General features: G+C 35.6%; 3 protein-coding genes across 4 annotated transcripts; 1 reads left to right on the forward strand and 2 right to left on the reverse strand.

The window, feature by feature from the left end:
• Positions 1–305: 305 nt before the first annotated feature.
• Positions 306–18,792, reverse strand: LOC124180705. Its single transcript, XM_046566452.1, has 10 exons — positions 18,754–18,792; positions 17,682–17,766; positions 17,315–17,470; positions 11,647–12,338; positions 11,378–11,567; positions 8,148–8,317; positions 4,456–4,772; positions 4,052–4,283; positions 3,769–3,961; positions 306–3,670 (listed from the first exon to the last, which is right to left on the reverse strand). The coding sequence occupies exons 1-10, from the start codon at positions 18,790–18,792 to the stop codon at positions 1,008–1,010; spliced, it is 4,737 nt and encodes a 1,578-aa protein (XP_046422408.1). The 3' UTR covers positions 306–1,007.
• On the forward strand, positions 15,275–20,394 carry LOC124180553 (katanin p60 ATPase-containing subunit A-like 1). 2 transcript variants are annotated; one of them, XM_046566200.1, is made up of 13 exons: positions 15,275–15,574; positions 15,665–15,720; positions 15,791–16,044; positions 16,712–17,000; positions 17,339–17,483; positions 17,699–17,843; positions 17,969–18,059; positions 18,159–18,280; positions 18,418–18,597; positions 18,705–18,847; positions 18,969–19,081; positions 19,163–19,289; positions 19,405–20,394. In XM_046566200.1, the coding sequence occupies exons 4-13, from the start codon at positions 16,733–16,735 to the stop codon at positions 19,601–19,603; spliced, it is 1,533 nt and encodes a 510-aa protein (XP_046422156.1). In that variant the 5' UTR covers positions 15,275–15,574; positions 15,665–15,720; positions 15,791–16,044; positions 16,712–16,732; the 3' UTR covers positions 19,604–20,394. The 2 variants fall into 2 exon arrangements, with proteins under 2 accessions (XP_046422156.1, XP_046422155.1); XM_046566199.1 differs by lacking the exon at positions 15,665–15,720.
• On the reverse strand, positions 19,824–21,727 carry LOC124180556 (RNA-binding motif protein, X-linked 2). The gene is made up of 4 exons (XM_046566206.1): positions 21,488–21,727; positions 21,097–21,249; positions 20,875–21,004; positions 19,824–20,800 (listed from the first exon to the last, which is right to left on the reverse strand). The coding sequence occupies exons 1-4, from the start codon at positions 21,499–21,501 to the stop codon at positions 20,678–20,680; spliced, it is 420 nt and encodes a 139-aa protein (XP_046422162.1). The 5' UTR covers positions 21,502–21,727; the 3' UTR covers positions 19,824–20,677.
• Between the last annotated feature and the right edge of the window lie 54 nt (positions 21,728–21,781).

Below are 21,781 nucleotides of genomic sequence, written 5' to 3' on the forward strand. Positions count from 1 at the left end.
CATTATGCATATAACTTATCCTTTGTAGAGTTATTTGTTTATTATTTATTCGAGCAATAAGCTAAACTTAAATGTTTAAATTGACAAGTCGATAACCGTACAATAATTACATAGAAAAAAAGGAAACGAATGTATTATGTATGTATAGGAATATATGTTCAAATGACATTAAACTATAGACATTCATGCCTTGCGGATATTGATCCGTAATGTAATCGAGTAATTAGTATTAGAATATCCAGCTATTCAGAAATCTAAAATCATTGGTTTCCCAGACAAATACCTACTTACCACTTCACAGTGTGGTCAGTATTGTCTTTTTCTATATTTTTTTTTCATTTCTTTACTGATAATGTATGCATATATTACTTTAACACGCGTTATTGTAATTTCCCGGACACATTTAAACAACGCTCCGTGGTTCTATGCAATTTTTATATAACCAGGTGAACAGCTGAACAGCTTGCAATGATGAATGACTATATTCTCTCATTGGTATTCATGTACGTTCATATTTTATACTACGGTACTGTGACAAACAAACAATCACGTGTCAATGTACAAAAATTGCTGGTTGAGAGTAGCCATTGAATATGATTCTTATCATTACGTATAAAATAACATTTTTCTAAATTTTAATCTACTTTGTTATGTGCTGTTTAATGCTAACTTATTTGAAAGAAAAACAATAGTGTTAAACATGGTTTCGCGACAAAATAGTGCATTATAACAGTTCAGTGTTCCAACTGGATAATCCCATGATTTTCGTAAATCAATCAAATTAGCCATAACCGCAAGAATCGTAGGTACTAATATACTTTACGATGTAGTACCTATGACACGAAGCAATTGATTATAGATATAATCCATAAAAACTGTGGAATTTCCAAAGCTTCGTATACATCAGCTTACCCAGATCGACAAGTTATAACTGAAAATTGAAGTGTAATATTTCAATGTCTTGATATTGACAATTTTAAATGAAATATTATTTATAATAAAACTGATTAACGTCGATCTTTGAAGGAACCAGGATTGTAAGATCTGGATTGTTGAAATCCCGGATAATTTTGTGGTTGCCAACTGTTATTTAGTCCCGAATTTCCTTGCCAGGTTCCTGAAGCTTTTTTAGTGCTGTCGTTTGGTATCCAGCGTGAGTCATTCATAGCTGGACCACCCTGGGATGAATTCCACTGGGACTTGTTACCAGGTCCAGATTTATTTTGCCAAGCATCACTAGGCTTGCCCCACGTATCCCCTATCTGATTTTCCCTAGACCATCCAGAGGATGGGCCTGGATTATTTTCGTACTTGGGCCAACGATCTTTGCTGATATTGTTACCATCATCTCCCCAAGGATCCTTAGCATCATCTGGAAGATCGTTCCAATCCTCTTTATCAGCTTGACCCCCCCATGAATCCTTTGTAGATCCTATCTGATCTCCCCATCTAGGTTTCCCTCCGTCACCCCAGACAGGCTTACACTCTTCTCTTGGCAATGGTCTCGGGAAGCTTTCTTTCCCCTTAATATTCCAATTGTCTCCGTTCACTCCTCCCGATGAGTTTTGCCATCTGTTTTCAGTGGCTGGTTGCCAATGTTCTTTAAAATCTTTATTAGGGACAGCTGCAGACTGTTTGTTGGCCCATGTATCACCATTACCACCACTGCTGTTCCATGACGCATCGTGACCACCATCTTTCAATTCCCATTTGTCCTGATTCAAAGATTTCCGATATCTATCATTACCTGAAGGATGTTCCCAATTAGAAGTGACAGGCTGCTGCCTCTCGTCGTGCCATCTTTTTTCAGGCAATCTTTCAGCGGGTCTCTGCCAAGTGTTCTGTTCAACTGCACCTCTGCTCGGTATATCCCAGTCGTCGTCCATTCTTCTTTGCGGTGACACCTGACGTCTTGTAGGTGAAATGTGGCGTCTGGTAGGAGACAACACGCGTCTAGGAGGAGATATAGCCCTTCTGGATGGTGAAATCTGACGTCTTGATTCAGAGATTTGAAGTCTGGGCGATATCTGACGTCTTGGCGGGGATATTTGTCGACGTGGTGAAGACATCTGACGCCTCGGCGGTGACAACTGACGTCGTATCGGTGACATGTGTCTTCTTTGCGGTGTTATCTGGCGTCTAGGTGGCGACAGAGGTCGTCTGATCGGTGACGCAATTCGTCGAGGTGATATGGGTCTTCCCATTACAGATATTTGATGCCTGGGGGGTGAAATATGCTTCCGAATAGGTGGTGAATTTTTTTTCATTGGCTGGAAAGGTTCCCACCGATTTTTCTCCATCTGTTTCCAATGGCCTCCTTGTTCCTGTTGTTTAAAATTCCCATCGCGACCGTGATACCTGTCAGGTGCCGTATTCTGGAAACGATTTCCACCAGAGTCCTGTTGCGAACCAGATGCCATTATAGCATTCCTCGAGGGTACAACATTGTTGAATCTGTCATAATTTCCTCTAGACATTGAGTCGTCGGGTTTCGTAAACTCTCTGTTAGCTGTTGTGATTAGTATATCTTGAGTCCCCATTTCCTGAACATAACGACCTTTCAGTAGCGGATCATTCTGGACCTGCACGTTCGATGAGCTAGGGACATTTTCAGGAGGTGCAATACGGTCCCATACAGAACGCGGTAGTTGGCTCTGCAATTTATTTGTCTGTTCAAGCACCATATTCAACATATTCTGAAGTTGCTTAGCTGTAGCAACATCTACAGTAGAAGCCGGTCCGCTCAACTTCTGCTTAGCCATGTCGAGCATTTGTTGCTGTTTTTTAACCTTTTCCATTATCTCAGGCTCTATACGGTTACTAGATAATCTTTCCCGCAAGTCAGACTGATCCTTATGATCCCTAAATCTTTTCTCACGACCTGGACTTCCGCGAGGCACGACGCTTTCTACGCTCCATCCCCGTGATTTTTGTTCCTTCTTAATCATTGGGCTTCGATTTCTGAACGGGAAATTTCTTCGTGCGGGATCTTCATACTTATTCATAATTCGCCTATCTTCGTGCACTCTATAATCCGGAGAAACTCTACCGACAGCCCAGGGTTTGAAATTTCCTTTTTCGAACCTAGGGGCAAACTTTTTAGGAGGCACATGCGGCCTCTCTGGAGAATGAACTCTCTTTGGCTTGAATTTATTTTTGAGTGGTGGTAATGGAGTCTCCTTCAATTGTTTCGGAGGCATGAATTGAGATTTTTTGGTAAAACCTGGAGTAAACTTAGCTTTCTTCGGTAAAAGTTCTACCTTGTCAACATATTTCTTCACAGGAGGTTCGACTATTTTTGCTACCTTATTCAAGGGAACTTTTGCTTTTTTAGCAGGACTATTTGCACCTTGGGTAGTCAAGGTTTTTGCTCCTTTATCCGCGATTGATTTTTCTTGCGATAACGATGCTGAAGTAGCTGGATTTACCCAAATCCGTGGAAATTTGTTTATCAACCGACGTTCCATCAATATAACAACCTCGAAATGCGGCCCAACTGGTAAAGTGTCCACAACACATGCGCGAATGGGTATAAAAGGATTTCCAAGATTTCCATTACCCGGTCGTGTTAACTCCAATATCGAGCGAACAGACTGCTTTGTTAAAGTTGTTACCATTACGAGCCGCTTCAATGACAGAATCTTCCGCAGATCCGTCATTACTTCAATGGCTGAAAAGTTCAAAAACAAATACAAATTGAAAATCAACAATCTTGGAAGAAATTATATGATATTCGTAGATCGAAATATAGCAAAAAATTCAAATTACCTCTGCCTATATTAGTGTTGGTGTTTACAATCGCAGCAGCCTTACAGTTTGACAATACTTTAGCAATTGTAGCCATCACTTCGGCAGGTTCACCCATTACAAATGAAGCATTTTTGACGCCATTTAATTCGCTAGACATTTCAGCTTCTTCTACTTCAGACGGTGAATCAAGTCCAATAACTTGATGACATTTCTATAAAGCAATATTTATATCATAAACATCGTACAAGTAAAAAAGCAATCAGCATATAGCATTTTTTATGATAAATCATGACCCACTCACAGATGCAAGCATAAGCCCAATGAGGCCTGTTCCACACCCTATTTCAACAACTGTTGTTCTAGATGTAGGTGCTAGCAAGTCGGCAACAGCATTTCCCAAACTTTCTGCACCTGCTGCATTCGACCAGAAATTTGTCTTAGGCGCCAATTGTATTTTAATGCCACCAACAACCTCATCTAAAGCTTCAGACCCAAGTAAAAATGTTGTAGTGGTATTCGTTGTACCTCCAGTTCTGAAAAATACCGTTAAAGTTCAGTAAATAGATTGATCTTGGATTTAGAGAAAGGCTAATACTCTTTCAAAATTGTCAAATATCCGGCGAAAATAATAATCTCATAATCACTGTCACATATTCACAAAATAAGTTGGAAAAAAATAGTTTTGTAGGCGAGTGCATCACTCACTTTGTAACAGATTTGCAGTAGAGTGATTTGACCTTGCAGTCTTTGCCTGGGCCAACTTCATACACCTGTTTTAACTCATCCATAGTTGAACGACCAATGTTTCTTCCAGTTGCAAAGAGCATTAGTTCATCAACACGATTACACCTAACTAAAAGCCATAGCCACTCTTGCTTGACAGTTTCTTTCTCATCGGTATCACTACGTGTAGAGGTGTCTTCAGACTTTGACTCTTCATTAGTAACAACGGCAATTTCACTGGATGTTTGTGAAGCTTGTTCATCAACGGATTGTGTTGTCTGAAGAAAGTCTTCGAACACCTAAATAGAAATGAAAAATTTGTTTGGTAAACAGGACTGGAGTATTAAAATTGTTCTGATGCCATAAGGTTTACTATGTGCAGTCATCAAACTTGAATGGCTGATGAAATATTTACATTGAATTGCTTGTTCTACACCAAATTAAATTAATTCGTGACTTTTGATTGCGTTCTGTTATTGATGTTATAATTCGAGTTATTTCATTGAAACCCAGGGACTTCATTGTAACAAAAAAAAATAAGGTATGTGAGTGTTAACGAATTCTAGAATATGATGCTAAAGAGATAAAACATATCTCAAAAGTTGTGGAAGGTAGGCTATGTCTTCAGGAGCTTGTGTAATTATGATAGAAATATCTTAAAAAGGAAATAAGAAACAATCGAGGGTTTGTCACAGTGTTACACTTGTTGTTTACCAGATATTTCGTAGAAACTTCCTTGTCAAAAGTAGTTTTTGTAACAGAAAACAAATTGATGAAGAAGTAATAGTTGCTGAGAACATGCAAATTCAATTATATTTTTCAACTGGACATGACTGAAGATCAACTTTTTTAACCATGATAAAATATCGTGTTTTGCAGACAGTTTATACATGAAATTTCAAAGCCTACTTCAGACAATGTCATACTTCAATTTGATATAGTAAACATGGTAAATAACATATTTAGAAAGTTTTCTCAACTTTGCAAAACGGATTTTCGTAAACGTGTAGGTATTTTTTGAATCTTTGATAGACAAATTATTTCTTGCCAACAATTATTTTTCTGATATAACGTTTAACAATTTCATACTACGAAGCCATTGAAGAAAATCTTCTGTCTAAGATATTTGACAGAAGAATTCAAATGCTTGTGTACAATTAACATAGCCACTGTTGGAAATACCGATAATTTAAATTTGGCTATAAAATCATTTTTGGCACCTGTTACTCATCAAGTGCTATTTTGCAATCAACAAAATGACAACTAGATTTGCTTTCAATTGTCTGCTAGGAACAGCGATATCAGTCCATATAATATGAAGCACAAACAAAAATCACACAAGATTCATTTATCGAGAACCTTTCGAGTGTTCTACTGTGCGATCTAGAGTTAAAAATATGTTTGACTACAGATCAATAATCGATTGTCCGAACTAGAAACAGTTACTTTTTCGTGAATTATTTTCCGACAATTATTTAACCTGCCAAAACGGAATCAGCTATACCAACATGGTAATCTCAAATTTGATATTAAGAGAATCGTTATTTAGGAAATATGTAATAACTCGTGATCCTTTATATCACAATGCATAAATGTAAGTCCAGCTTTCCATGTAAACGATGATCGTTCAGGCTCTTTCAGTCAATAGGGTTGTATGATGAATCATATGAATATTATACAAACAATACTCCATGTATTAGATTGTCTTCCATTCCATACGAGCTTTAATTCAAATCAATCCGTACTTTCCGTAAAATAAATTGTGATTATATAGAAATTAACATCCAACTTCTAATCCAGAATTATTCAGAATTCATATAAGCTAGATATTCCTCATGTACGGCATTGCGACTTATGTTCGGTTTCAACTTCTTAATCCCCAAACCGAATTAATCATTCATGCGTTTTGAATGCAATTTACTCTAGAAGATCCAAATTCTGATGCTGAGATTTGTCGAAAGTTGCGTCACATTGGTTGACGATTGCAAGTTCAAGGGACGGATGGGTATTCGAATATTCTTGCAATAACTGTTACGATATCATCATGGATCTTACGTTTTCACTCTGTGTTGGATATGCCATTTATGTATACTTATTATCAAGAAACAGACGATAACATTGGGTATTCTCCAAACCATTCTTTGCAGGTAAGGTAATCGTAATTTTCTACTGCAAAGTTTTGCTGAGATACAAAAACTAAGCGGCATTCGCGCAAAATGGGCTTGGAAACATTTTCTCTTTGTTCATTTACATCCATTTCACAACATGTTAAGTAATGATCAGCTGAAAGACTTTTGTTGGTATATACCAATCACGTTCTTGAAATGTAGTTGCGATGATACAGCACACAGTTTTCTCAATATCTTCTACTCCAATGTTTTTTTAGCCAATAAATGGTCCAGTAGTGTTGAAATACTAATGCTGCAAAATAGCGAGTGTGATCGTTTTCTGTGTAGACTAAACAGTTCTTCGCCTCACAAGTGTTAATGAGTACTTGGCAATATTACGCAAATGATATCAATTTTTCCTCTTCTCATCTGCAGATGGCTAACTGGATTCTGTACAAAAGTAACAGTACAGGTTAGCTCATTGCAGTCTGAGGGTTGGCAAATGTCTTCTTAATGCAACCCAATCAGAAAACGGGATGCAGCATATGTAAAGATGTTGTTACAGAAGTCTTGAATATGAACTGGCTCCCTTGATGTAGCATAAGTATATGTAATCCTCAATCCGTACTAGTGTTCGTCTTGAGTTTGAAGTCATGGCGAAAAATTTAAAGCCATGATGTTTAAAATGATGAAAAACCATATTCGACGCGTTATGTTTTTTGATTATAGTAGAATTCTTCTTTCTTCCTTGAATACAGCATCACGTAAAATATCTCCACACCTCAGGATATTGCTAACATAATTGGATTTGATAATCCATCCATGAAACCAGGCACTACAGATGTGTTCTTCAATATGCTACTCAACGCAATAGCGTTGGCTTGATTATTTTCCAGTTCTGTACGATCTTGAACTTTTTCTAGACTGTAATCCTCAACTTCAATTCCATAATAATGAAATACAGAATTTTGAAGTAAGGAACTTGAACCTGCAGTTCAGTCCAGCTTGGATAAGAAAATAATATGCTTAGAATACCAGAATGTGGCATTTGGTGATATTTCAACTTCGATAAGACCTGCACATCATCACAATATCAGGACACGGAGCAACGCAAGTGAGTGATAGGCCTCCTAACATGTTTTGTAAATTGTGTTGCATAACAGGAACATTGCACTTGAAATCACAAAGTTATTGTCAGGTATTTCATATGCCGTATCTAAGAAGGATCCCATTTCGGTTTAGCTTGCATCTCATCAGCAGTAATTTCCTTGCTATTTCGAGGATAGTGTGTATCAGTTTCACTAGCGTTTCAGTTGAGGTTGCAGCTTTGATTTCATCCTCAAATAATTATTCATTGCGCTTGTTTCATGTGAAACTATTCAAAGTTGTAGTCGTTTTTGAACTCGTCTTTGGTCAATTATACGTTTTTTTTCCAAGATACGTTTATTGCCGATTTATTTCCACCCATCCCTTGGTAAACACATGATGAGAAAACATGGAAGTATACAAGCGTTTGGAAGTTATTCGTCTGGCGATATTGCGTTTACGTAGCAAAAATTATTGTACCTTGACTGCTTTCATTACAAAAGGCGGATATTGAGAAGAATTATCGGTATCAGAATCCCATACACCGGTTGGAGTCAGCCGCCACATTGTAGAGCCACTGTTCCCCGAATGAGTCTCCTCCTTGTTAGTGTTTTGCTTCTCTGTTGACTCTTGTACAGGCTTTCTGTTGCCTAAACATGTCACATAAGATTTCTTATCTTATTAAACGTAATATTACCATCACATGGCAAAGAATTTCAATTTTCTTCAATTAAAAGCATATTTCAATCATGATCTCTGAATTTTCTAGATTATTTTTCAAACATCCTTTTTACGCAAATATAATTATTTCTTCAAAGAAAACTTTTAACTGGTTGTTTCCACCTAAAACATATTAAGAGTAGCGTTAAATATATATCAAAGAACATTAATTATTCGTCGAATGAAAATACGTATATCTGCCACTGTGGCAAGCTGATGCCATTTAACCATTGAATACAATGAATAAAACGTCGCTCCCTGAGTGATTGTACGCTCAGCAAATGTGATATTATCAAAATATAAGTTAATCTTATTTTCCCTAAACTTCACTAATTTGCAGTTTTTGTTAGGTTTGATCAACTGTGAATAGTGGCAAGAAGTTTATCTGCTAGGCGTAATAACTAAACTTCACTTGTATATTTTTTTTTCAAGCAATAAAAGTACTGAAGAATTAAGCTAAATAACCAAATAAGCAGCGTACAGTAGAAAACGTAAAATGGTTAGATACAGATTTAACTATTGTGAACAACCACAATACCATACTGTAAATAAATCAGCCGATTGTAACGATCGATATGTCACAGCATTCCATGACTGGTTACAGTTATTATTATGAAGTACCAATGTTGATCTTTGAATAACAAAAGTTATTGCCGTTGATATGTATGTAATTATATTATATGCAATTAGCAATAAGTGTCTTGAAATGCTAAAGATGAGTTTGATAGGTACAAAATACCATTTGCTTTCAGTTAAGGTTTGAATACCAACATTAAATTCACAAATAGTGAATTCAAGGCATAGTGCAGCTTTTCGAGTCATGCGCATAAAAGCAGTGAGTTTCATATCCATGAGAAATATCTCACATCATTCACTTGGGAATGTGCTGCGGCAATGGATTTGTCTGGATCAAATAGTATAATACATGGTAGTCACAGAGTTTTTCAGTTTAATTTATCATCTGAAATCTGGTTTCAACTACCGATGATATCAATCATTTTCTGCATTGCCCATTCTGGGAGAACAGGTACGTTTCCGCAGTAGGGCACCCCGTACTCTTCTCATTTACAGTTGCAACGGCATGTCCAAAACCTGTTCCAACTGTGAATACTTCGACAAACTTCAGGTTTCACGTAAGGCTTGCAAATCATGCTTAGCTCAAAATATTTATAATCAACGACCATCTAATTGTTGTTAATAGGATTTGCAAAAACAATATTAATTGCTTGCCGAATGATTTAAATAACAAATCCAGGAAATAAAACAAATTGTTTGTATGACAAAACGGAACACGGTTTATGATAAAAATAGTAGTGGTAAAGAAGAATAAGAGTTCACTGATACTGAAATCTTCACAACTTCCAATTAGCCACTTTTAGTAACAGTATAAATGTATCGTAGGCAGGAAAAAAAAATGTTTAAAACTTCCTGGATAACTTATATCATTTGTCATGTCATTCTCTACTGATCCAATTCTTCCTTGATCAGTTTTATATTCACCACGATAGAACCATTACATCTATCTTGAACTGACGCAAATGATTTTCTTACTCACAATGGCAGAGAGATGGGACTGCCAGTAAGCTGTCACAAATTTTTTTGGATAATTGTGTTTTCCTTGAATCATCCAGATCAATCATAAAACAAGTCCAGATTTGTTGAAATTATTCAGTAACAATAGATGTGTGATTACTTTGGTCTATGAAATCATAGCACATCAGTTTGTTTTTTTTTTTTTTTTTTCTCAATTGGAATCTATTTTTCCATGCATCTGATTGGCAGCTTCTTAGACATCTCACTTGTTAACTCAAGTTGCGAGTCAAATTCTTGTTGACAATAATCATATACTTGCTCACAACATATGTTCATGTACAAATATATATGGTACTTCATGCGATTATGTATTCCACATAATTTAATCACGTTTCGTAATATCATGGTGAGTTATGACTCATAGGCCATGTTGATATCGTCATGTGTGCTAGTTAATTCCGCATATTTGAGAAAGCAGATTTTACACAGTCAAACATGTGTAACATGGTTTTTACGATGTAAAGACATTGCAGGGTACTTGCAATTTCTGAAAAATACTTAAATTGTTATTGATAATTGATATTTGTATGTTGTTCAAACGTTGCAAAACAGTGCACCAGCATCGGACAACCCAAAATAGTTGTCCCAAAAGAAATCTGACGACTGTCTAGCATACTATTTAAACATACGGGTAACAGCAATAGCAGCACTTTATTTAAAACGCATGATATTGATACTGATTAGATCATTATATCGAATAGAACAGAATCTAGCTGTAAAATTGGAATTAAAATTTGAAATTGTTTATTTCAAGTTGATGGTTGTTGCAATGCATTTTAATAATAATCAAACAAATGAACAACTAAAGTCAGAGAACTACATTTTAATTTACATACAAAAACCTTTTCAAACTATTACAGGAGGCACCGATAAAGCGCAATTTCAACAGCTTTGAACACACGTGTAATTTTGAATTACAATACAGTTCAGTCTCGATGTTCTTATTAAAACAAGGAAAAAATTGATAGAAACTCCACCATAGCTGCGTGTGAATTATACATAAATTAGGTACCGAATAAAAATTCCAAATATCAATACAATCTGATAAAGCAAAACAAAAAAGCAAACCGTTGTATTACGTATTAGATGTAACGTTATCACCGTTGATTTTCTGAACTAGCGATTATGTACAGAATTTCAGAATAGAGTTAAGTTTATCTGTTTGGTAAATATTGCAATTCATGTAATCACAGAGGATTTCGGACTTTCAGTAATCATTAAGCCATGCTATGACAAATCTTTGCGATAATTGGATTAAGATAAACAGAAAACAATATTTTCATTTCGAATGCAGATTGAAGTGCATAAGTTGAACAAATAAACTGTATGAAAATAGAATTACCTTCCTTGTTTAGAGTAATTTCAATGTTCAAGCAGAATTTTAAATGCCTACTTACACACGAATTTCCACCGATTGATGTGAGGTTTTTCTAGCAGGCATCGTCGAGGTTGGTCCAATCGACAAACGGGGGTTCCAGTGATAGCTTCATTTCGGTCTAGGTACCCTTTATACCGCGGATAAGAAAATTCAAGGACACGGGCTAATTTTGACAATCGATCTTTTACCGTTGCAACTTTTGTTTCCAACTGAAAACATTTACATATTGAAGACATTCGGTAACAATGAATTCACTTGAAATCAATGATCACAAAAGCAAAGGCATACCTTTTTCTCGTACCAATCTACACCAGAATCTTTGGATTCGGATTCCACAGTCTGAGGTTTCTCTTCCATTTTTTCAGCTGTGACTTCACTTGGCTCCTCTGTTTTGTCTTCTTTTTTGCTCGTAGTCTTCATCTCTTCTGATTGCTTGTTTTCTGGCTGTTTGGATGGATCTTCCGTTGCTTTGTTCTTCTGCACATTTACTTCGGATATATTTGAAGCTGCATTGGTTGAATCAACGTCATCCTGAAGCTCAAACTCCGTTCCATCTAGCACGATGTTTTCTATCTCATCAAGATGATTCATTATTTCTTCATCAGTCATATACTCTCCCGACACGTCTAATTGATCCATAGAAATATCAGCTGTAAAGTCGATCGGCTTTCGAAGACGGGCGTTTTGTTGTGTCAGTAAAAGTCGCTTTTCAGTCAATAATTTCTTTTGTTGGAGTGGATCTGAGGTTTTAGAAGGTTCTTTCGTTTCCAAGCTATCAGCAGATTTCAATTCTTCGGCAGTCTTAGTCTTCGACTCTTCTGTACTTTGCATTGGTGCATTGTCAGTGCTCTTGGGTGCTTCGATAGACTTAGCCGCTGTAACTTTTGATGATTCCTTAAATGACGCTGTTTCATCATCATCAATGCACTCGTCTACTACTTCAAACTCCTCTCCTTCAAAAAGCGCTACTTTTTCTGTATCTGTTGGAAATATTGATTTGTCAGTTTTACATCACTCATCATAAAAATTTCATAATAGTTCTGACTTTTCAAACCAAATACTTTTTTTAGATCATTTTACTAAAAATTTTAATATTGTGATCTTCTGAATAGTTTGCAAAAATGGTATCAGATTTCCTAAATAAACATCTTGAAACAAGTTTTACATGATATGACATACATTCGAATTTGAGTTACACTCATGACGCTTCATTCATAATCATTGGAAAATAAAATATAAATAAAACTTTCTTTTTCAGCTATTCGTACATGCTGCATAAATATGGAGAATCTTTTTATGCAAAACACCGCTACACTGGGACTTGAGCTGATTTCACCATAATTATAGCACTGGCTGCTTTTGTGCTAGAAGATTCGCAATATTTTTGAAAAAATGCCAAGAAACCGAAAGGTTAAAGTTGTCATAGGAGTTTCTGTCATCAAAATGAGTAATGAGAACAGAATTATCTTACATATACCAGGAAAATGTCGACTACATATAAATCTCAAATTTGTAAAAAGAGTATAATTTGAAATTTATTCTCCTTCTCTTTGAATCAAGTCAACATTTTCACCTAGTTTAAATGCAAATATTATCCCATAAAGAACTTTGGAAGATCGTACATGTTTTAAATACTATGATAAAGTTTAGACACATTTTTTCTAATTCATCTGAAAATTCTGTTTTCGACAGCTATCTTGTTTTAATAACGATTGCAATTTTGAACCAAGATAAAAAGAAAGCCAAATCTGAAAATACGCGATTGTAGAAGGAAAGAAAAAAATAAACGTGGTTCGAAATCAATTTTGCTTGACTCATTAACTAAGTTGTATATAATACATCATTTTTCGTTATAAAATACAAATTCTCAACACTATGAAGCATCAAATCTTGAGATTGAAATTAGTAATCTTAAAGCAACGAAAAATTGTGATAAGACTCATCATTTTGCAGCTTAAGAATAACCGAAGGACTTGAATTTACCAAATCTGAGTTTCTTCATGTTGTATTACAGTTTACTGAATTCCAGAAAATTTTATAGTTATAAAACAACATATTTTTATAAAAATGCACCGTTACAATGATGCTGCGAAATTCAACCTAATTAAATCTTAAAATGAAACAAATTACTATGCAGATGACAGACCTTCTCTTATGTCAGTAACTATCGATAAAATCATCCAAGCACTGGTGAAAAAGATGTTGACAAAAAATCAGCTTTAGTAACGACTTGTTAGCATAAAATTTAAACTGCATAAGTAATGAACAACTATCAAGCCTCTCAAGAAGTTTACAACTATTTTGCTAAATAAAATTTCTAATTAGATCGATTTAATCAATCATAACCTGCTGATTACGAATCTTCACTTTGATTGATAAAAAAAATGAGGATAGCCATTAGAGGTTGTAATAAATAAAGAATTGGGCAAAAGAGCATCAGCATCATCGCTAGAAAGATTGACAGGTTCAAGGGTCAATGGGAGTCGTGTAGTATAAGGGATTATCTACGTATCGCACGAAAATGAGACGTTCGCGTAGTTTTATATCGTAATATAAGAAAAACAACAAACAAAAAAACGTGGGCGTAGCTTTGGAGTGAGAAATCGTTGTCAGATACAAAGCGAAGTTACTATGTAATCGCAGGAACGTCTATTATAAAATCGTTAAATGGAAACTCACCAGCCATCGCGTTGCGCCCTTAGATTGGAATGCGTCGTTAAATGTACCCTAGTTGAAGCTTACTTTTTTAACGCGATAATGTATGTTAAAAATGACCACCCAATTCACGCTTAAGGAGAACCGTTACACATCACTTGCAACGTTGCAACCAAGGGAACAGTGTATCACTGAGTATAATCAATTTCTCCTAGACGCCATGTTGAATCACTATCGATATATTAAACAACATACTCCCACTTCCGTTGAGCGAAAAAGGCACGAAGTAAGAGGGAAGGAGACCGAACTCTGCCGAGGCCGCATCCCAAAAGTGGGATCAATTTTCCAGCGATAAGTGAGCAGTTCGCTGCGAAGAATAACCGAGACCACGAGTCACGCATGCGCAGTACGACTTAGCTGCGTCCGTGTCTCGCTCGCATAAAGTGCGAGTGAGACAGTTTTGTTATAACAGTGAGGTTAGTTTTTACGGTAAGATGTCAGCGTGTCGTGTACCGCAGTGCAAAACTAAATATAAAGACAAAAATAACAATCACACGTTGTTTAAAGCTCCCTCGGTACGTAGCGTGATCATAGAGTGATGGTAAAACAAAATTATACTTCTATTTATGTTTATTACCAGATTGTACAATAAATTGAAATTGCCAACAAGAAGCAAGAAATATCGTTTTTATGTATATATCTAGTTTGTAAATCCTTATATCCTACATCCTGACCTTATCTCCTAATTCTCGTCACTGTAGCTGATAATTTCTATTATGTAAAACTTGTATATATCCTGATTCTCCTATTTACCATTTACAATTTTCGTATTGAACATGATTGATAAATTGTTTACATTTAAAGCATGATTGTAAAAAATGGTTGTTCAATATCCTAATGATCTAGCAAAGGCATTTTATCTACGTTGTTCAGAAGAACAATAAACTGATCCATATTAACAAGGATAGCACATTCTGAGAGCGGCCAAATTTTATTGTCTATGTATATTTCAACGTGCATATCTGGTAAAACAGCAATCCTTTTCAATCTTTTGTAAACCAAAAAATGTGTGATCTCTTCGTGTAAAACCCCAACTTGGTGCTGGTAAAATACTTGCACATAGCTTTTTCCTCAAATACGTGTAATTAAATTCATTACGTACTTACTCCATATATGTAAGAACGTCCAGAATGATTCAAATGCTCTACTATTTACGGCTTAGAATTCCATAAACAACGTTCGTAAAATACTCACCTATGATTTCTGACATCGCAGCGTATTCACGTTTCTTTTTTGCAAATAATAACGCGATATTTGTGATTCTACCATTATGCCAAGAAATTATTACGCACCATAACCTCATGAACTTGCTGTCACAACAACAAAACTGTCTCACTCGCACTTTATGCGAGAGAGACAAGACACAGCTAAGTCGTACTGCACATGCGTGACTCGTCGTCTCGGTTATTCTTCGCAGCGAACTGCTCACTTATCGCTGGAAAATTGATCCCACTTTTGGGATCGGAGTTCGGTCTCTTTCCCTCTTACTTTGTGGAAAAAGGTAACTTTCAACACGCAAACGTAACCTCAAACCCCACTAGCTGGAACTTTAATTTTTCATATAAGATCATCCGAAAATTACTTCAACCAGTTCTCCATCGACTAGAATCCCACGAAATTGCAGTTAAAGCACACATCAATTAACACGTAAATAACGCTTGAAAAGAGAGGAAATCGAGAGACTGTAATAACCTGAAAATCAATGTCCCATCCTCAGCGGGTAACAGTTACAAAGTGGACTATGGAGCTCTGGTGAAGAGAAAGGTGACTGAAGTGCCAGCGGCCATATTCGTATCTTTAAATGGTCGAATCAAGAAAAAAATGACGTCACATCACTCGACGCAACCGTGGGAGCTAAGATTGTGTTTATCACCAAGACTTTAGCCCGGTCTTAGCGTGATAAAAAAAGCGCTTGATCAATATCCGATCGGGGAAAACCATCCTAAGTTATCACAGAATTTTTCCACTTAGGTAAATAAATAATTTCTCCAGTCTAACCTCACACTGATTATTCCATACTGACCTTTCTTTCCATAAGATGGATTCAATTTAAATAAATAATAGAAAACCTTTCAGTAGATGCAAAAGTTTATTCTTGATGAGTGACATGGTTAGCCAATATATGAAACACTGTCAGTGTAGCTTTATTCGAGTTATACAAGATCCTTTCCCTCGTTCGCAATCAATTTGGCTACTGCTTATCATAAACTTAAAAATGCCTGTACATAAGGAATGAGATTTGTGTAGGCGGTGCACGGATAAATTATGTTTGATGCTTAGATATTCTGAAAATATTCAGAAACACATCCAAGAGATAGTATCAAGTCATTTTCCTCATTGATCTAAATAAATTGCTACTTTTTCCTGGAATCTAGAAGGATTTATTGTAACTTTAGTAAGGCTGTAGCATACATGCTTTAGGTTTTCTAGTTACATCAATAGTTTTTTCTTTTTTGTTTGCAAGATTCAATGCAATTTGATCACTAGTAATGATCATTTTTAAGTATGGAGTAAAAATGAACTATTTAAATTCTTTCGTCTACAGAGGAAAACTAAATTTGAAACAAGCGATATTTTTTGAAGATCGACCTTATTTTTTTGTTTCTTTAGTTTTTTAACTCAACTTTACTATTTTCAGAATCTTGAACAGGCTGCAATAATGTCAGTTTCTATAAGTGAGATATGCGAGAACACAAAACTAGCTAGGGAAATGGCTTTGATGGGAAATTATGACACATCCGGTGTATATTACCAAGGTGTCATTCAGCAGATACATAGGCTTCTCACTACGATAGGTGACACGACTCGCAAAGGGAAATGGCAAGTTGTGCAGCATCAAATCGCTCAAGAGTTTGAAAAAGTTAAAGCAACTTCAAACACCTTACAGCTTTTTAAAATTGATACTCATGGAGAAAGATTAGTCGGAGGTATGGTTTCTTTCATTCAAGATTCCGGATTATGTTAACTTGACTTATACGAAAGTTCATAAATTTTAAAACGCCATTTTAATATCGAACAAAAATTTTAGTACATCCTTGAGAATAAAAAACAAGATTCTGCAGTTAGCAAAATCCTGTTCCAATATTAAGTATCACACTTGTGCTTTCACTATGAATAATTCTGAAGGAATAAATCTTTTTGATTTACAAGATTCATTTAGAAATGCACATAGTTTTGTGTTTCAAAACTTGTAATTATTATGGAATTTTTTTAATCTTTAAAAATAACTGACCTTACTTACCCGTATTTTGTGAATTTATTGTAGGATCATCTTGTTTATCGACTTTCGAAGAGCCTACACGGGATCCAACTTCGTGGACTTTCGGTGAACTTCGTGAACCTAGTATGTGGCCACCTGCACCACCAAGAGATCCTGACGTCTGGCCTCCTTTGACTCCTGCAGAACAAAAGTAAGTTTATTAATGGTATTTGAGAATTTTGTAATACAATGTGGCAGTTTAAGTGCATCTGATAATTACCAAAAATATCCTATTTGTTACAGCTGGTGTAGGAAAATTGTTGTAATATATTTAAAAATGGATGGACGTAGAAGTAGCATTTCTAAGATATTTCACACTACATTTGTACAAACGCCGTAAAATGCTAACTGTTTTTATCTTTGTAGAAATGCTCGGCCTCAAAAGAATCAAAAACAATCAATTCGCTCAAATGTTCGTAAATCCTCGATTCCACCTGGGAAAAAACAAGAAAGCAAAACTAATTCTAAAAAAGACGATAAAAGACCGACCAAGAAAGATGACTCTGTTAAGGTGAAAAACTTATGTTGATCTAACAAAGTAGAAAGCAATTACATTTATTTTGCATTGCATTTACGCATTTGAGTATTTGTATTTTATAATAAATGTTTGAATATTCTTTGACCCCAATTTTTTAGGATAAAAGTGACTCTGAGAAAAAAGAAGTTGAAGTGGAAGACCGCAAATTTGAGCCAGCTGGAAATGACAGAGATCTTGTAGACATGCTCGGTAAGTACAGAGTAGAGAGCAGTAAAAGTTGTACGATAATTTGCTTTTTTACCTTACCATTTGATCTTCAACATGTTAACTTGAAAACTTTTTATATAGAACGAGATATTGTACAAAAGAATCCAAACATTCACTGGGACGACATAGCAGATCTTTATGAGGCAAAGCGATTGCTGGAAGAAGCTGTTGTCTTGCCAATGTGGATGCCAGACTTCTTCAAAGTACGTTTATTTCTGCAATGAATATTTATCACATACTCTGAAACAGAAAAAGTAAATATCAGTACCTAAAATTATTGTAGAGGAAAAAGTAATATGAATAATATGAATTTATCAGAGATACACATACACTTTTACAGGGAATACGAAGGCCTTGGAAAGGTGTGCTAATGGTTGGCCCGCCTGGTACAGGAAAAACAATGCTTGCAAAGGCTGTGGCCACAGAATGTGGAACAACATTTTTCAATGTCTCTTCATCAACGTTAACATCAAAATACAGAGGAGAGTCAGAGAAATTAGTACGCTTACTTTTTGAAATGGTAAGGGTGTAGTGCTACTGCAGTTGAGAAAACTGACACAAGCCAAATTCATAAAATTCACGTAATTTCATAAAAACAACTCTAAATTGAAAACTGCTTTAAAACAGGCCAGATTTTACGCTCCTAGTACCATATTCATTGACGAGATAGACTCACTGTGTTCAAGAAGGGGCTCGGAATCTGAACATGAAGCATCTCGTCGTGTAAAGTCTGAACTCCTTGTACAAATGGACGGAGTCAATTCGAACAGGTATTTATTTTGTATAACTTACGACATAGGTATAGAGACTATGATTCTGACCTCTGAGTATGAGAAATTTACATAAAAATATATTCAAGCATATTTAAATTACATTAGGTGTTATTTTCAGTGAAGATCCGAGCAAAGTTGTGATGGTACTTGCCGCTACAAACTTTCCTTGGGATATAGATGAAGCACTACGACGGCGATTAGAGAAACGCATTTACATACCTCTGCCTAACAGTAAGATCTAAGAGAAGGAATTGAGTACAAAAAATCATTTATTAATATGTACGAACTAATTATTTTGACTCTTACTTGCAGACGAAGGTAGAGAAGCCTTGCTGAAGATAAATCTTCGCGAGGTCAAAATAGACCCAGAAGTAAATTTGACTGACATTGCCAAAAAACTCGAAGGCTATTCAGGCGCAGATATAACCAATGTTTGCAGGTAAAGTAATTTTCCAGCTTGTCAGCTGTCATCGAGCTTGAGATCAAAATTTATAACACCTGCAACAATCTGTAATTGTATAGCACGATTAATGGTTTTTAATATTTGGGCTCAGAGATGCATCTATGATGTCCATGCGCAGAAAAATTGCTGGTCTAAGGGCAGATCAAATTAGGCAGTTACCTAAAGAAGAGCTCGACCTGCCTGTGTCTGTGCTAGATTTTGAAGAAGCTGTTGAGAAATGCAACAAAAGTGTGTCGCAAGAGGATCTTGAGAAATATGAAAAGTGGATGAATGAATTTGGATCATCTTGATAATCCTTATACAAAAAATGAAAATATAATATAAATTAACTACCTAACACGGACATCGTAACGACTAATGAGTATTGTTAGAATATTTTTTACATGTACCTATCACATTTATGTTTGATCGTTCAAATTTTATAACAGAAAAAAATCGATTATTATTTAGTGTCTATGTTTAAATTTTGAGTCGTTACCAGAAAATTAAATATTTATTTTTGAACTGTGCGACGTTACAAGTGAAATCCTGTGCATGGTTTGGTACTCAACTTACAGGAATGTGTGATTTGCGACTGTAAATTGGTTGAAATTCTGTTTTAATTAGGACAAACATTTGAGTGTTGTGTAGCAAGTACCGTATTCTTCCAAGTATAAGATGACCCAAAATTCTGATACATTATTTCAGGGTGCTTTTCTTAGTTACCCGCACATAAGACGGATCCGCGTACAACATGAGGATGATTTTGGCGGGTACTGTCAACGACAAAAAACCTTGGCTCATATTCAAAACAATACGGTATAATCAAGATAATGAACGTAGTCTGAAATATCTCAGGAATAATACCCCTACGTCCATCCATTTTTAAATACATTACAATTTGTTACACCAACTATAACAAATAGAATATTTTTGGTAATAATCAGATGCGCTTAAACTGCCACATTAAAAAAAAACTAAACTTCTCTAATCAAGTTGTAAGAAACGTAATACATGAGCCATAAGACAATTCTTGTTAAAACTGTTATTTACATTTAACTACAGGTAGTAGAATTTAATAAACCAAATGTATTATACAAGATTTTCTTCAGTGTTCAGTGTCATGCAAAATACGATTATCTACCCTTTCGAGAGAGTAAATAAGCTATAAGTATTTTAATCACAGTTTATAATCGACAACGATCAAAGTACTTTTTATGTGTCAATAGGAAATTGGCAATTTATGGAAATTGCGAATGCTGTACATAATCGGCAAGCCCTTTCTTATCGCTTAGCTGTTTTCCCTGCTTGAAACTGATCAGTTGCCTACGTAACATCGATTTAAATTCAAAGAGCTGTGTGTTTACTCATTTAAAACTATTTTATCATTTTCGTATTGGTGCACAGCCTTGATTCTGCAGTTTTTTTGTATGTTCATCAGTATTTTTCGATTCTTTTGGCACTTTGTACTTCTCCACGTGATCAACTCTCAAAATTCGACCCAGGACCTGAAAATAGAGGCATATTAGTCTTTTTGAAGGCTTCAAAAATGAATAAACTAGTAAAGCACTGAAGTGCACACCTTTGTGCCATTGAAGTTATCTACAGCGAGTATGGTGCTCCTCTGATCCTCGTAACAAATAAAACCAAACCCTTTTGGTTTGCCAGTGTCCTTGTCCCTGACGAGGTTGATGTTTACGATTTCACCATACCTGTTGACAAAAGCAAGAGCCTTTATTCTTGCTTGAAGATTTATACCGCTATTAAATATTTAATGATTCTAATGGAGAAATATTCAACTTACTGGGAAAATATTGTAATAACATCTCCCTCTGTCAAATCATACGGTAGGCCTCCAACGAATATCCAAGCACTGTCTTTGTACTTGTCGTGCCATGAAGATTTACTGTTGCGTACTAGTTCTTGCTCACCTAACTTGGTTATGTTTTTTACATTCCTGAAAAATCAATTATACTAAAATGAATTGGAATAGTGGCAATAGACATTAGACATACTCAAATTTAAAAATTACTGCGTCTCAAACTCAACTTTGTTGTTTACTATTAGGATAGGTTAGAATACATTAGGTTAGGTTATTTTCGATACTAAATAAATACTTTGCGTCACGAAACGCGTGAAAGAAATGATAGCGAATGTAAAATCAGATGATGCATAATTAAATGAACGAAACTCACGTTAAGGGGTTCATGGCAGATCAAGGGAAATACTACAGTCTTGTTGAACATTAATATACGTCGAAATTTATATCGCTATTGCTACGAGCATCGCGGTGTCTAGAATTACGAAGCATCAAGTCCATGGTCCGAAGATGCGGGGAATTTTGATAATCGATCAAGTAGCCGATTTAACAAAGGAACTGGTTACGAGTTATACTTTTTTTTTTAACATATTAATCAGACAATCGTCCTTACCTATCTATAGATGTTTCACGTATATAGGGAATTTATAATAAAGTGTTGGAGTTAAAA

This window comes from Neodiprion fabricii, chromosome 4 (assembly GCF_021155785.1).
Source record: "Neodiprion fabricii isolate iyNeoFabr1 chromosome 4, iyNeoFabr1.1, whole genome shotgun sequence".
Lineage (NCBI taxonomy): Eukaryota > Metazoa > Arthropoda > Insecta > Hymenoptera > Diprionidae > Neodiprion > Neodiprion fabricii.

What these genes read in the sequence shown, in the direction of transcription:
- LOC124180553 (XM_046566200.1), top strand. Translation starts at nt 16,733, where the DNA reads ATGTCAGTTTCTATAAGTGAGATATGCGAGAACACAAAACTAGCTAGG. An exon ending in GGATGCCAGACTTCTTCAAA is followed by an intron (nt 18,281 to 18,417) that starts GTACGTTTATTT and finishes ACACTTTTACAG; the next exon opens with GGAATACGAAGGCCTTGGAA. An exon ending in GATATAACCAATGTTTGCAG is followed by an intron (nt 19,290 to 19,404) that starts GTAAAGTAATTT and finishes ATTTGGGCTCAG; the next exon opens with AGATGCATCTATGATGTCCA.
- LOC124180556 (XM_046566206.1), bottom strand. An exon ending in GTTATTACAATATTTTCCCA is followed by an intron (nt 21,005 to 21,096) that starts GTAAGTTGAATA and finishes TTTTGTCAACAG; the next exon opens with GTATGGTGAAATCGTAAACA. An exon ending in ATAACTTCAATGGCACAAAG is followed by an intron (nt 20,801 to 20,874) that starts GTGTGCACTTCA and finishes CTCTATTTTCAG; the next exon opens with GTCCTGGGTCGAATTTTGAG.
- LOC124180705 (XM_046566452.1), bottom strand. Translation starts at nt 18,792, where the DNA reads ATGCTTCATGTTCAGATTCCGAGCCCCTTCTTGAACACA. An exon ending in TTTCTACAAAGATAAAAACA is followed by an intron (nt 17,471 to 17,681) that starts GTTAGCATTTTA and finishes TTTGTTCTGCAG; the next exon opens with GAGTCAAAGGAGGCCAGACG. An exon ending in TTGGGCTTATGCTTGCATCT is followed by an intron (nt 3,962 to 4,051) that starts GTGAGTGGGTCA and finishes ATTGCTTTATAG; the next exon opens with AAATGTCATCAAGTTATTGG.